The 15,771-nt window shown below is 41.8% G+C and overlaps 1 protein-coding gene across 1 annotated transcript in view; it reads left to right on the plus strand.

Moving 5' to 3' along the window:
- LOC144270458 (pinopsin-like) overlaps window positions 1-15,771 on the plus strand; it is a 152,712-nt gene that overhangs the window by 96,537 nt on the left and 40,404 nt on the right. Inside the window, exon 3 of the mRNA XM_077826935.1 lies at window positions 2,762-2,995. Within this exon, the coding sequence (XP_077683061.1) occupies window positions 2,762-2,995 (234 nt within the window). The remainder of the gene's footprint in view (window positions 1-2,761; window positions 2,996-15,771) is intronic.

Here is a 15,771-nt window from a genome sequence, read left to right on the forward strand (position 1 = left end):
TGAGGATCTGGCCAAGTGCCTTCATTTGATTTAATATCAGTAGAACCCCTATTGTAACAAACTGATTGAGGACTAAGGAGTTCTATTTTAGGAACTTTTCTAATTTAAGGCTCTCTTAAAATCACCATAGGTACGTCACACAAGTTGTGGTATGGGGCACTGCATCACTTTCTTCTTGTCCTTCACACCACTACAAAGCAATTTCTAATGCACTGGAGATATCAACATATGAAGGGATATTAACTTGTTCTTCATTGACATCACTTTCACACACACCCACGCCCCTTCCTGTCAGGAAAAATGGTCCATATAACTAGTTGTTCATAAGGTTGGTGTTCCAAAATAAATAAATAAATAAAAATGGAGGGTCCACTGTAGTTACAAGGTACATTTCATGAAGAGATGCATTACTCATGTCTGTGGCTCCCATCATCAGTGGAAGTTGCATGGCTAAATGTCTGTGCCTCATCTGGAAAATATACACCAATAAGTAACAAAATATTTTTTTTCCTCGAGGTGGTGAAGGTTTATTGTTGACAGAAGAAGAAACTGATTTATTGTGTAAAAAAAGTTTGAGAGGTCCATGGGATGGGCTTGATTTTAGTCTGTAGCTATGAGCTAGGGCAGTTTCAGGGGATGTTTGTACTCGACACAACTAAGCAGCACCTCTGCTGCTACCATGACTATGCTACTATTTATACTAAAGCTAGCTGAATGAGAACTAGAGCAAGTATGTGTATGCGAGCTGGGAAACACCACCCTGACTCCTAGTGTAGATGTAGCCTATGTCTCATTAACCTTACCTAATCTGATCAAGGCAGCAGCTGTGTGAAGGTTGAACAGTGTCTGCTCATTCACATAGGGATGAGAGACTAATGAGGGATGGAATTTGTCGCCAGTGGATTCAGAGGGGCAGGGCTGTCCGATGTGGAGGTGTGAGATCCAAAGGATTAGAGGAAAATCTAGAACAGGAATTTGTTATGATATTTTTTGGGTGGGTGTACAACAGGACAGTTATCAACAGGGAACTAAGCAGTACAGGGAACCGGTGGCTTTTTGAATGGGTGTTGGGAGTCTATGGGAAGGGTTATTAGATGTACAAAAAACGGGGAGGTTTATCATCTGGTCCCAAGTGCCAGAAGAGAATTTCAATCATGCTAAGGTGAGACACCCCTGGAGTTCCTGTTTATCAGGTTTAAGTTAATCATCTTTCAGTTTTGATAGACTGAGTAGAAGCATCTGATCTACTTTGCCAGAGCTATAGGCTTAAAATATAAACCAAAGTAAATAAATAAATAAAATAAAAAAATGCTTTAGGGGGGATTTAAATCTCATTTTACTGTAAGCAGGAAAAACTGGCTTAATCACTTGAGATTTCTCATTAAAAAGTACTTAAGCAACAATGGTGTGGTTAACTGCATCATTCAAATCTTGTCGGGTCTCATCCAGAGCTCATCGCAGTCTATAATTTTTATGTCCTCTTTTAACTCAGTTGCCTGTGATCAAATACACTTTAGAGCAGTCATAGCCTTCAGCTCAGAAACTGCACTGTCAAGATATGCAGTCCAGTAGCAAAGAAAAATGGATCTTGAGTACAGCATATCCAGAATGAACTGTCTCATTTCTTACAAGTTTGTACATCATTCCAGCAATGGCAATAGAAAATGATAAAACATCCCCTGGCCTGGAAGCAATGATGGGAAAGTAGTAGGGATCCCTTTTCAATCAGTACTACACTATTAGTACAAGATTGATTCTATGCTGGTGGGACTGCAAAGCTTTAGAACTGACCACTTGTGATCCTTTTCAAAGGCCTTCTACTCGCCACAGATGGAAGTGGCCTCAAGCTCCTAAAAATGTAAGCCAGTGTAATTCTGTTGAATTAGTGAAGTCAATGGAGCTTTGCAGACTTACACCAACTGATGACTGAGCCCATTGGAGTGCTAGCTGGGGTACCCCAGTCAAATTCCAAGTAGGAAAATTGCATTGCGCCTCTCTAAAATTACCCCTGTACATCCATCCACTCCAGATGAAAGTATTTTCCAGGTCCTAGCAGTTTAGCATTGTTCTATGCTGCCAACATTTGCCCAGTTCTGCCCTGAGAAGGCTGCATTTCAGTAGTTAGTTGTGTTCCCCATCCCCATGCACTTACAGATGAGCAGTTGGCATCTTTTCCTATCCCCTGAAGCATGTTACTAACAAACAGCACCACACATTCAACACACAAATGTAGCTTGCAGATGGCTTTTGGTTTCCTCAGGATGAAAGGGGCCATCATTAATTCTAATGAACCCAAGACAGACAGGGAGAGGGAAGGGGAGCCGACTAGAGTTTAGGGGAGTACCACTGTTAACCAGAGGACCAGGGGAAGGGAAACCCTGCTCAAGCAGAGCAGAGGGACTCCCTGGCACAGAAGACTGAGGGAAACCCTACCAAAGGGGAAAGAGGGTAAGAAGCCCATGAAGCTGAAGGAGCTATGACCTGGAGTAAGGGGGTGGACCTGGGTCCCTTCCCTGCTCCCCACCTCTCCTCTACCAGGGCACCAGCGGAGCCCTCAACGCCCAAGAATATGGGCAAGGGGTGGCACCCTGACCCACCACACCAAGGAAAAGCACAGGACCCACTACAGTAGCATCAGCCACTTGTCACAACTGCTAATGCAGTAGTTCAAGTAACTCAGACATATTGTCCCCTATTTTCAGCATTAATAATTATACATGCTGTTAATGTTTCTTTCACAATCCTGTTTTCTTTATTTCAGGTGAGTGGTGTTACTAAAGGAATAGGCCGGACAAGAGAGCAACGTGTACTGATCATGGTGGTTGTGATGGTAATTTGTTTTCTCCTGTGCTGGCTGCCATATGGGATCATGGCCCTGATAGCTACTTTTGGAAAACCTGGTCTAATTACGCCGTCCGCCAGCATCATTCCGTCAGTCCTTGCAAAAAGTAGTACAGTCTACAATCCGGTCATCTACATATTTTTGAACAAACAAGTAAGTAAAGTTATATCCCTAAAGTTTGTTCTGATGCAGTATGTGTCAGGACACTGTAGAAACAAATCTCTCTTTTTAACAGGGACATTTTTAGAATAACCATGTAATGAAAACAGCTATGGAGCAGATCTTCAGTAGGTGTAGCTCCACTGAAGTCTGCATAGCAACATTATTTTACACCCAGTGAGGATCTGGTTCAACAATGCAAAATATGCCAAATGTAAAAGTAATGGAGCTCTAATCCTCCAAAAGCAAATGGTGAAACTCACCAAGGGAATAAGGAGGATGCCAAGGACAGATTAAAAGTGTGTGTGACAGAAGGTAGTGAGCATGGAGACCAGCTTCCTAAATAAAGAAGCTGGCAAGTCTGGAGCATTAAACTACCTGGACAACCAACTAAAGTTTCCTTTCTCTTAGTCAATTATAATTTGCCATCCAAACAAAGAGAGTTAAGAGTTAGAGACTGAACAGAGGAAATCATTGTGTCAGCAAGCTTGGCACCAGATTCCTCAGAAACCTACCTCAGTCTGAAGTTTTCTCAGGTATATGAGATCTCAACGAACCTACGCTTTTCCATTCTACCTACTCTCCACTACTGTTCCCTCTGAGCTCTGTGCGTGTGCAGAGATCCTAACCCCCGCGCACACAGCAAAACACCGTGTGCACAAAAATTTGCACAGAAGAAATATTTTGTTCACACGGCTTGTCAAAAATTAGAGGGAACATTGCTCTCCACCACATTATGACGAGCACACCGATATGGTTACTCTTCTTCCACAGCCTTTTCCTTCCCGTTTCACTTTTCTTGTCATCCTCTCAAATCCTTCAGTCATACTTCTGTCATATGCTCCTCGTCAAAAGCAACTGTAAACAGGAAATCATCATCATCCAGTGGGGTGTTTGTAAGGGGGCCCTGCAGAGATCTGCTCTTGGCCCAATGCCGTTTGATTTCTTTCACAACAGTGAAAGGGAATATAAAATCATTGCTAAAATCCTAGTAATGTTTACAAAGGACACAAATTGATGGAATGGTAAAAAATGGAGACAGGAGGTCAGACTCAAATGATCATAATGGTTGCTTCTGCCTTAAAAACAAAACAATGAATATTCCTATCCTCCCTCCACCACGCCACATCCACTACTCCCATCCACTGCCTTTCCCCTCCTTCTACTCTATCTTGAAGAGATTCTCCCTAACCCACACACTTAACTCTGCCCAATCCCTGCTCATAAGCCATTTACTTATCTGATGTCACTCAAACTTAGTTGTTTCCACTGCATTTTTCTTTCAACACTGCTCTCATTATGTATTTATTTGTCTTTTGGCTGCTTCACAATCTCCAAAACTCCTGGCCCTGCAAGCCAATGAGAACTTCAGTTGTGCAACTTCATCACAAAATATGCTCAAAAAACACTTTTAGGAGAAATACACACGGCATAACCAAGTTGGCAATGTCTTTCTTTACATAGTCTGAATTTCAAGCTCTGTTAAATAGATGCGAAAACAGGTTGATTTTTCCCCCCCCAACAATCATAATAGTCACATTTCTTAACTAATGTTTCAACACTAGAAACTCAGTTTATTTTTATTTATAGAAGTAATTTCTGGCTGGAATGAAGGGGAGCGGAATGAGGATTTTAACAGATGGATGGAAGTAGCTTTATATACAAATGTTATAGTCTATGCAGTCATCTTGAATATTAACAGGACTGAGTCTGTGCATTTTTTGGTAGTAAAATATAGGCCATTCAGGATGTAGGTAAATAGTGTTTAACAAATTTCACTCATTAACTAATGTCCAAAATTACTAGCGACATAAATTCCTGTACCCATATCACAGAGAATTGTATCAGCATGTAAGAGAAGAAAGAACACAATGTGTGACTATTAACAGTTGAAAGCAGAAATGCCTGATCTAGAATGTTGTATTCAGCTTTTTGCCACCTTCTTGGAACAATAATCCTGCTGTGAAGGGGATGCAGCACAGAGCTGAATGATTTTGCATTTTAATAATATCTGTAAAGAGGGAAGGCCAAAGCAGCTGACAGCTTTTCCCACTGGGGAAGAAGAGCCATCATAGTGACCTAAAATGTATTGAAAGTTAGGAATGCGTTTGTTGATTTTGAGAGAGAATGTTCTGCATAGATGCAGGGCGGTGTGTACAACCTACCATTATTTAATGAAGAGCAAACAGAACCCTGAGGAATTATTACTGACCTGGATTAGCAAGTGCATGGAACAACTTGACAAGAGCATCAAAGACTAGATACTTTGGGTCTGATTTACCTCTCCATTATTCTGGCGTTATAAAATGGTGTCAAGGCTGATTCCCTACTCTAGCACTTCGAGTGCAGAAGGTGGGGACCCTCAAGGATTTTTACAAATTAATACTTGCCACTCCAGGCTTGTATTAAAACTCCCAAGGTTACAGCTTTCTTCTGACCTTGGCTTGGTAAATGCTGCTACTACCCAAATGCAAAATCCCTTTTTTTTTGGGAACCCAGAAAGGCGCACTTAGGAATTCCTTCCTGTGGGGTACCCTCAAGCCCTTTCACCGCCCCCTCTGGAGAATTGCTGAGAAAGAAAATAAAGGAGTTAGCTGGTGGCACCAGCTAATTAAACAACATATGCACAAACCTCTTAGTACAGCAAAAATCCAATCTTGTTCCTAAAAAAGGTAAATTTTAACAAAAACAAGAAAGAAAATGCATCTGGAACTTAGGCTTTTGCTAGATTATAAAAGATCAATAACAAAAATCAAGCACCCAAAATAGCTTTCCTGGGGGGTTCAGCTTAAAAGGTTACAAGCAAACAAAAGCATCTGGGGTTAGCACAGAGGAGTCCACTAGCCATAAGAAATAAACATAAATAAACCTAATTGCATCTTTGTAAACATTCCTGATCTACTTACACATTTGGGGGTTCCAAATAAGTAGTTCTGGGTGGGATCTATGATCATACCTGTCTTAAAGCTTCTCAAGCATAACTCCTCCCTGTTCCCCTCTTTCCCAGAGGGCACAGACACAAAGGGGAAGTTCTCCCCCCCCCCCATTTTAAAAAAAGTTCTAGCCTTCCCAATGGCTCTTTTGGTCAGGTGCCCACTACCTTTCCTTTGCCTGGGGGACTTTAGCACTTTACGGGTAAAGCAAGCAGAGAACAGCCACCAATAGAGACTTAGAGCTAACTGGCTGGCTGTCCATAAAAGGGAGCCAACCCTCCCCCTACCCCCTTCATCTATCACAGATGGTAACAACGGATATAATTCTGTTCTTCTGATGCGGTACAAGACACTGGCCAGCCAATAAGTTGGACTTTACAGTTTAATTTTTCCCCTCTGATAAAAGGGGTAAAATTAAACTGTAAAATTGTTTAGGTACAAATAGTTATAAGTATCTAAGTTCCAACTGAATGTGCATTTTACCACAAATATTTTCTATCTATATGGCTGTCATTTTTTTCAAATAAAAGTGGAAAAATGAAATGTAAGAAAAGCTCACAGAACAGACTGAGGCAACTAGACAGCTGCAGCGGCACAGGAGCTAGCAAACAGAGCTGTAAACAGGGGAATTTGAGTGGGAATTTGTAAGGGGAGTTTGTCTCGTGGTGCTTGTTTTTTGCTGTGGGTGGTGGTGTTTTGGTGTGGTTTGTGTTTCCCAGATTAACAGGATTTAGGTGGGAAGGCAATGACAGATACAGAGGTAGCAGTGGGAGTGACCCATGTAGCGGAAGACACAACGAAGATGACTGGATGTGGAAGCTGTGGTATGTACATGATCCTGGAGGGAGCACCTGGTAAGAGTTTTGTCTGTATGAAGTGCCGTCTGATAGAGCTGATGGAGGAAAAGATCCGAGGTTTGGAGATGCAGGTGGAAAGTCTGGTAGAGTTTAGGAAGGGGTTTGAGCAGATTATGGAGCAAAGACATGAGGTATCTGAAGGGAAAAGCTCAGACTTGCAGATGGAAGCAGGACTGAGGAATTCTGAGGGGAGACTGGGTGAGGAAAGTGGTCAGTGGAAGCATGTGACTAAAAAAACCAGGCAGAGGAAAAGACGGGCTAGTGAAGGAGAAAGAGCTCAAGAATAGGTATGCAGAGTTGGAAAATGAAGAAGGGGCTCAGCAGGTAGTCACTGAAGGTGGAAGGGCAAGGAAGAAGAGAAGAGCGGCTAGTCCTATAGGAAAAGGGGAAGAGTTAATGGAGATTACACCAAATATGAGCCCCAGGAGGATACAGGATGGGTTAAAGAGGATTACAAGGGAGAATAGGAATGGAAAGAACTTGCAGCCAGAGGGAACAGGGGATAGACTGGAGAATAGCACCGTCACTAGGAAAAGACAGGTCTATGTGATTGGGGACTCTTTACTGAGAAGAATAGATAGGCCTGTAACCAGAGCTGATCCGGAGAATAGGAGGGTGTGCTGTCTTCCAGGTGCTAAGACACGGGAGGTAGACCTGAGGTTGAAAAGGATTCTAAAGGGAGCGGGAAAGAATCCCCTAATTATCCTTCATGTGGGAACAAATGATACGGCTAGATTCTTGCTGAAAAGTATTAAGGGAGACTATGCTAGGCTGGGGAAGACGCTTAAGGAAATTGAGGCTCAGGTGATCTTTAATGGGATTCTGCCTGTTCCTAGAGAAGGGCAAAGGTGTGACAAGATTATGACTATCAACAGATGGCTTAGGCAGTGGTGCTATAAGGAGGGCTTTGGGATGTATGGCCACTGGGAGGCATTCACGGATAGAGGACAGTTCTCTTGGGATGGACTTCATCTGAGTAGGGAAGGAAATAGACTTCTAGGATGGAGGCTGGCACAACTGATTAAGAGAGCTTTAAACTAGGAATTAGGGGGAGATGTCCAGGTAATCTCCATGCCAGAATTTAGCATTGGAGAGGAAAGAAAATGAAGTAAGAGTGGATACAGCCGTGGGTAGGAGGAAGGGCAGTGTAGATACAAGTCTAATGGGTTATACTGGTAGTAAAATGACCGTGCCTAACAGGGTACAGAATGTGAGTGAGGCCAAACAGCAAAAATTAAGATGTTTGCACACTAATGCGAGGAGCCTAGGTAACAAAATGGAGGAACTAGAGCTACTGGTGCAGGAAGTGAAACCAGATATTATAGGGATAACAGAAACATGGTGGAACAGTAGTCATGACTGGGCTACAGGTATTGAAGGGTATGTGCTGTTTAGGAAAGACCGAAATAAAGGTAAAGGTGGTGGAGTAGCACTGCATATCAATGACGGAGATAGAATGTAAAGAAATAAGAAGCAATGAAATGGATGTGACTGAGTCCGTCTGGGCAAAAATTAAATTGGGGAAGAAAACTATTAGAGCCTCCCCTGGGATAGTGCTTGGGGTGTGCTATAGACCGCCGGGATCTAATTTGGATATGGATAGAGCCCTTTTTAATATTTTTAATAAAGTAAATACTAATGGAAACTGTGTGATCATGGGAGACTAACTTCCCAGATATAGACTGGAGGACGAGTGCTAGTAATAATAATAGGGCTCAGATTTTCCTAGATGCGATAGCTGATGGATTCCTTCAGCAAGTAGTTGCTGAACCGACTAGAGGGGATGCCATTTAGATTTGGTTTTGGTGAGTAGTGAGGACCTCATAGAAGAAATGGTTGTAAGGGATAATCTTGGCTCAAGTGATCATGAGCTAATTCAGTTCAAACTGAATGGAAGGATTAATAAAAATAAATCTGCAGCTAGGGTTTTTGATTTCAAAAGGGCTGACTTTCAAAAATTAAGGAAATTAGTTAGGGAAGTGGATTGGACTGAAGAATTTATGGATCTAAAGGTAGAGGAGGCCTGGGATTATTTTAAATCAAAGCTGCAGAAGCTATCGGAAGCCTGCATCCCAAGTAAGGGGAAAAAAATCAGGCAGGAGTTGTAGACCAAGCTGGATGAGAAAGCATCTCAGAGAGGTGATTAAGAAAAAGCAGAAAGCATGTAGGGAGTGGAAGAAGGGAGGGATCAGCAAGGAAAGCTACCTTATTGAGGTCAGAACATGTAGGGATAAAGTGAGACAGGCTAAAAGTCAAGTAGAGTTGGACCTTGCAAAGGGAATTAAAACCAATAGTAAAAGGTTCTATAGTCATATAAATAAGAAGAAAACAAAGAAAGAAGTGGGACCGCTAAACACTGAGGATGGAGTGGAGGTCAAGGATAGTCTAGGCAGGGCCCAATATCTAAAACAAATACTTTGCCTCAGTCTTTAATAAGACTAAAGAGGATCTTAGGGATAATGGTAGCATGACAAATGGGAATGAGGATATGGAGGTAGACATCACCATATTTGAGGTAGAAGCGAAACTCAAACAGCTTAATGGGACTAAATCGGGGGGCCCGGATAATCTTCATCCAAGAATATTAAAGGAATTGGCACAAGAAATTGCAAGCCCATTAGCAAGAATTTTTAATGAATCTGTAAACTCAGGGGTTGTACCATATGAATGGAGAATTGCTAACATAGTTCCTATTTTTAAGAAAGGGAAAAAAGTGATCCAGGTAGTTATAGGCCTATTAGTTTAACATCTGTAGCATGCAAGGTCTTGGAAAAAATTTTGAAGGAGAAGGTAGTTAAGGACATTGAAGTCAATGGTAAATGGGACAAAATACAACATGGTTTTACAAAAGGTAGATCGTGCCAAACCAACCTGATCTCCTTCTTTGAGAAAGTAACAGATGTTTTAGACAAAGGAAACACAGTGGATCTAATTTACCTGGATTTTAGTAAGGCATTTGATACCGTGCCACATGGGGAATTATTAGTTAAATTGGATAAGATGGGGATCAATAGGAAAATTGAAAGGTGGATAAGGAATTGGTTAAAGGGGAGACTACAACGGGTCCTATTGAAAGGTGAACTGTCAGGCTGGAGGGAGGTTACCAGTGGAGTTCCTCAAGGATCGGTTTTGGGACCAATCTTTTTATTACTGACCTTGGCACAAGAAGTGGGTGTGCGCTAATAAAGTTTGTGGATGATACAAAGCTGGGAGGTATTGCCAATTTAGAGAAGGACAGGGATACCCTACAGGAGGATCTGGATGACCTTGTAAAGTGGAGTAATAATAATAGGATGAAATTTAATAGTGAGAGGTGTAAGGTCATGCATTTAGGGATTAATAAGAAGAATTTTAGTTATAAGCTAGGGACGCATCAATTAGAAGTAACGGAGGAGGAAAAGGACCTTGGAGTATTGGTTGATCATAGGATGACTATGAGCTGCCAATGTGATATGGCTGTGAAAAAAGCTAATGTGGTCTTGGGATGCATCAGGAGAGGTATTTCCAGTAGGGATAAGGAGGTTTTAGTACCGTTATACAAGGCACTGGTGAGACCTCACCTGGAATACTGTGTGCAGTTCTGGTCTCCCATGTTTAAGAAGGATGAATTCAAACTGGAACAGGTACAGAGAAGGGCTACTAGGATGATCTGAGGAATGGAAAACTTGTCTTATGAAAGGAGACTCAGGGAGCTTGGCTTGTTTAGCCTAACTAAAAGAAGGTTGAGGGGAGATATGATTGCTCTCTATAAATATATCAGAGGGATAAATACCAGAGGGGGAGAGGAATTATTTAAACTCAGTACCAATGTGGACACAAATGGATATAAACTGGCCACTAGGAAATTTAGACGAAGGTTTTTTAACCTTCAGAGGAGTGAAGTTTTGGAATAGCCTTCCAAGGGAAGCAGTGGGGGCAAAAGATCTATCTAGCTTTAAGATTAAACTCGATAAGTTTATGGAGGAGATGGTATGATGGGATAACATGGTTTTGGTAATGAAATATTAAATAGGCCCAATGGCCTGTGATGGGCTATTAGATGGGGCGAGATCCAAGTTACCCAGGAAAGAATTTTCTGTAGTATCTGGCTGATGAATCTTGCCCATATGCTCAGGGTTTAGCTTATCGCCATATTTGGGGTCGGGAAGGAATTTTCCTCCAGGGCAGATTGGAAGAGGCCCTGGAGGTTTTTTGCCTTCCTCTGTAGCATGGAACATGGGTCACTTGCTGGAGGATTCTCTGCTCCTTGAAGTCTTTAAACTACGATTTGAGGACTTCAATAGCACAGATATAGGTATGAGGGTTTTTTTTTGTAGGAGTGGTTGGTGAAATTCTGTGGCCTGCATTGTGCAGGAGGTCAGACTAGATGATCGTAATGGTCTCTTCTGACCTAAATATCTATGAATCTATGAAACTAGACAACGTAAAAGGGCATTGGTGTGGGAGTTAAAAGACAGCAACAAAGTACTAAGATTTGGACTGCATTAGGACGAATAAAAGAGGAAAGATGTGCTTTGCTGAGAAACTTTTCCCTGGCAAGGAGTCATATGCACACTTCCCAAGTTTATGCTCATCTCACACCCCATCACACTACTTAATTGCTCACTGAGATTCCTTTTAGCAAGTGAATTGAACATGATGAAAATCATAGGAGACAATATTCAGGTATTTAGAAGCCAAAGCCTGTAGGGTATTTTGTTCACTTGACTCACTCTTACATTACAGACAGAAGATAGGTAACTCAGCTTTCCCAGACATGAAGAAGAGCTCTGCGGAAGCTCAAAAGCTTGTCTCTTTCACCAATAAAAGTTTGGCCCATAAAAGATATTACCTCACACACCCTGTCTCATTAATATCCTGGGACCAAGATGGCTACAACAACAACAACGGAAGACATGTTAAACTGTTACCTTTATCTGTCAGAGTTCTGGAAGTGTTAGAATTCCTGTCCCATCCAATACGCTGCTTGGAAGACACTGTAGCTTCAGAACCAAAATAGCACCTTCATTCTAAAATTCTGGAGCCTGATTCTCACTCACACCACTCGGGCAGTGTAAAAAGGGGCTTAAATTGAGTGCAAGTTACATTTACTTTGCGGTCCCTTTGGATGCTGGAGGGATGTAAAAGGGCCTTAGTATAAATGAAAATCAAGCTCTTTGATTTCATCGTGAACTTTTGTGACTGAAGTGGTGTTATGTCTTCTGCATCACATGCTTGGGGGAGAGGGGGATCATTAAGGATCAGCCAGTTGGGTCAGATATTTTAATTATGACTCATAGCCCCACTGTAGTAAAATCTGTGAGTCATTTCCTGAAGAATATGGGCTTGTTTTTGAATAATAGGATATCTTGCTTTGGGAGGGTGGTATACCTTGTGTGTAGAATTGTGTCTGGAGCTTTACATGTCACATGTAGCCTGCCTCTCTCAATTGCAATTTTTAAAAAAAAAAAAAAAAAAAAACTTTGTTGAAACCATAACAAGAGAGCTGTCCTCTTCAGAGAGCAGCCAGATGTGTGCTGATGAGCATTCAAGGGAAATGCATCACCAGGTTAAATAATTTAAAGACGCAAGTCCTAGGAGGCAGCCTATTAGAGCAATCCCTCCATTTTATGTAGAGTATTTTCCAGCTACCCCATGTGTACATAGATGTGGTTGGTTTCAGAGCAGCAGCCATGTTAGTCTGTATTCGCAAAAAGAAAAGGAGTACTTGTGGCACCTTAGAGACTTATAATAAATTTGTTAGTCTCTAAGGTGCCACAAGTACTCCTTTTCTTTTTATAGACGTGGTTGTTACCCCTGAGGAGCTAACATTTTCCTTTGTCCTTGAGTTCCACGAAAGGGTTGGGCTGTGCTCTGTATATTCTCTTCCTAGAAACAAATCAAGTAAGTATTAGAGAAGCAAAGCACCTGTTGGTAATCTCTCCCATCTCTATGGCAATAAAAGATAGTTTCTTACAGTACATTTTCTGGTGTCTTGATCAGTCTAGGTTTTATGTTTCCCAAGTGATGGAACTTCCACCACTTACCTTAGGAAAGTATTCCACAGCCAGCTAGGTCTCATTGTCAGGAGACTTATTGATAATCATCTTAATTTTTCCCTTAATGTTATCCATTATATCGTGTCACCCTCTCATAGGCCATCTTAAATAGTTCCTCACTCTCTTTGGTAGACCTGATAGGAACTTTTTCACCACAAGCAAAACATTTCACAGAAACAAATCTCTTTCCATAAAATTTTTATCAGGAAGATTTTTGGGTCATAAAGAGACTTTGTCTATAGCTGGGTGGTTAGGGTCCTGGCCTAAAATGTGGGAAACTCAGGATTAAGTCCCCATACGGCCTGATTTGGAGTAATGGAGGATGAAAAACTCTGCTCCAAATCTGGCAGAATGGGGGCTTGAACTGGGCACTCTTCATCGCAGGACCGCATCGACCCACTCCTGCAAAAATATTCAAATGGTTTTATTTTCATGCCCATGCAGAACAAAAACTAATTCTGAAACCTCAAAAATTGTCACGAAACAGAATTGTCATCCTCTGGCCAGCTGTACTCACTGGTGTTTACAGTCCTCAACTATGGCCAGAACACTATGAGGTCTTCATGCACACTTTCATAGTTGCTTGAGCATATATATCTGGGCACTCTGTGACATCTGCAGTGTCTTGATCAACAGACCTGTAATGGGCAGCTGATAGTTTAGCTAATCTGGGCTGCTGCCATTCAATAAAAAAAAAGTCAAGTTTTCTCCCTATGAAGCATTTCCTTGTCATTTAGGAGAAGATTATTTAGTTTGGATCAGAGCAGTCTAGGACTGTAGAGACAGTGGTATCTTGAGGTGGACAGACGTTGAGGCCACTCTGCTTGAGTTTAAGCCAAACTTACATACCACCTCCAGCCTATGCCACATCCTCCTAGCAAAAGTTCTTCCCTTCCTCCCCTGGGGATTCACGTGAGCGGCATTAAATTGCTGTGTCAGTTTGGGGAAAAGAATGGTCCCATTCAATCTTTATCGGTCCTGGCAGGTGCATGAGATGGAGGTAGGAGTCCTGAGTAAGGAGGCCTCAAAATGCCTAAAGCCATTCTGTTGAGAATGGCTTAAAACTAAAGATTAGAAATGGAGTAAAGCTGTTTTGTTATTCTTGCGGCTCCAGGACTGGTGAGCGGTACTGTGTCTAGGCCAAATAATCCATGTCAGTGGTTAAACAGCATTTAAGATACCGTTGCACAGCAGTCACACAGTGCTGCCGCTCTCCCCAGTGCTCCAGAGTCATTTTTATCTCTTTTGCTCATTCTTCTTTTGTATTAGGATGATGTGACCCAACAGTGGGCAGTGCAATATGGTAACAAAGTTAAACTGGTGTCCATTGTGCCTGGACCAATCCTACAGAAACTACTAACAAATCTCTGTTTCTTCCCCGCTGTTTAGCATTTCACTGGGGAGTTTATACGTATGTCGTCAGTGCACTTTGTGAGGTTACTGTGAAATGAACAAGGTATCTAACATATGAAAATAACCAGCCAAATATATATAGCCAGTCGTAGGGATACTGTACATACTGCCCCAGGGTAGAATGACCAGATAGCAAGTGTGAAAAATCGGGACAGGAGATGAGGGGGTAATAGGCACCTATATAAGAAAAAGCCCCAAATATCAGGACTGTCCCTATAAAATCGGGACATCTGGTCACCCTACCCCAGGGAGAGCATTTCAGCAGGTTTTCCATTATAAGTAGAAATCCCTGAGGCTAGATGCTCAGATGTAAATCAGCGTACCTGAAGATCTGGGCCCTGGGCTTTTCCTCCCATTCTGGTCCTTTTAATCATATCTCCCCTTCTTGCTTTAAGAAAATCGCCCTGTATTATTATAACAAGCACATTCAGCGCAATATTTTAGTTTGTGTTAGTCTTACAGGAGGAATAATTTATGATTGCCCAAAATTGTTTAATTATTGCCAATTTTTAGAATATGGAATAAATCCGAAGATTTAAATGAGCCTAATACCCAGGCATGAATCTTTCTTAAGATGAAGATATGGTTGTAAGTAGTATCAGAGTTGACTTCCCCTCCTCTGGCATACAAGCAGCACACAGCTAGAGCAGAGCAGAGCCTTGCACTTATAATGGTTTGCATTAGCATATCAGGCTGGGAGCATGGTATATTCCTTCTGCCCATGTGGTAAGTGATTAAATAAGGGAGAAGAAAGTGGATAGTCAAACCCATAAACTCTAACACCCCCTCCCCTCCCTTTTTCAGAGTACAGAGAAGACCCAGAGGAAAATTATCCTTCTGCTTTCCTAAATGTAATCCGATCTCTCCCCGCCCAGACTGGCGACTCCTTTGTTCTGTTCACTTTATAGGATTGCCAAAGAAAGGAACAGCTCTCCCTACATCTGCTCCCCAGATATTTAACTCTTCCCTGCCTGATTCACATCCCCCAGACTTGGCAGGAAAGGCTTAGGGAGTGACTGTTATCTTCTACTAGGGATCTGACAACAGACCCTTTATCAAGTCTGACAGGGACCCTTCAAATTCGCTTGTTAATGGTCTCTCTTTGCAGGACAGGATAGTTATAAAACAAAATCTCAATTGCACTGAAATTGATAATGGAGCAGCTGTACAGTGTGTCTGTTCCTGCTCATGACCTGTTTTACTTCAGTTTGCTTCTTTCAGAGGTAATTGCTCCACCACTGCTCCATTTATCCTGAACAAGTTATTAAACTTAACTACAGCAGGAAGGCATATCTTATCCATGCATTTCGCAATCATGTGAGCATGGGAAGATGACAGAGGTGCTTGTTTCTCAGCTATAGCAACAAGTATTTGGGATTTAGGATTAATGCATTTGAGGATTTAATTTGAAAGACATACATAACATCTTTTTAAACAATCTTAACAAAATGAGATTAGAAACAATTCCTGACCTGAACTCCCATGTTTAATGAGGTCAGATATTCATCTCTGGTTTCCTTTTACAGCAT

Source organism: Eretmochelys imbricata, chromosome 9 (assembly GCF_965152235.1).
Source record: "Eretmochelys imbricata isolate rEreImb1 chromosome 9, rEreImb1.hap1, whole genome shotgun sequence".
Classification (NCBI taxonomy): Eukaryota; Metazoa; Chordata; order Testudines; family Cheloniidae; genus Eretmochelys; species Eretmochelys imbricata.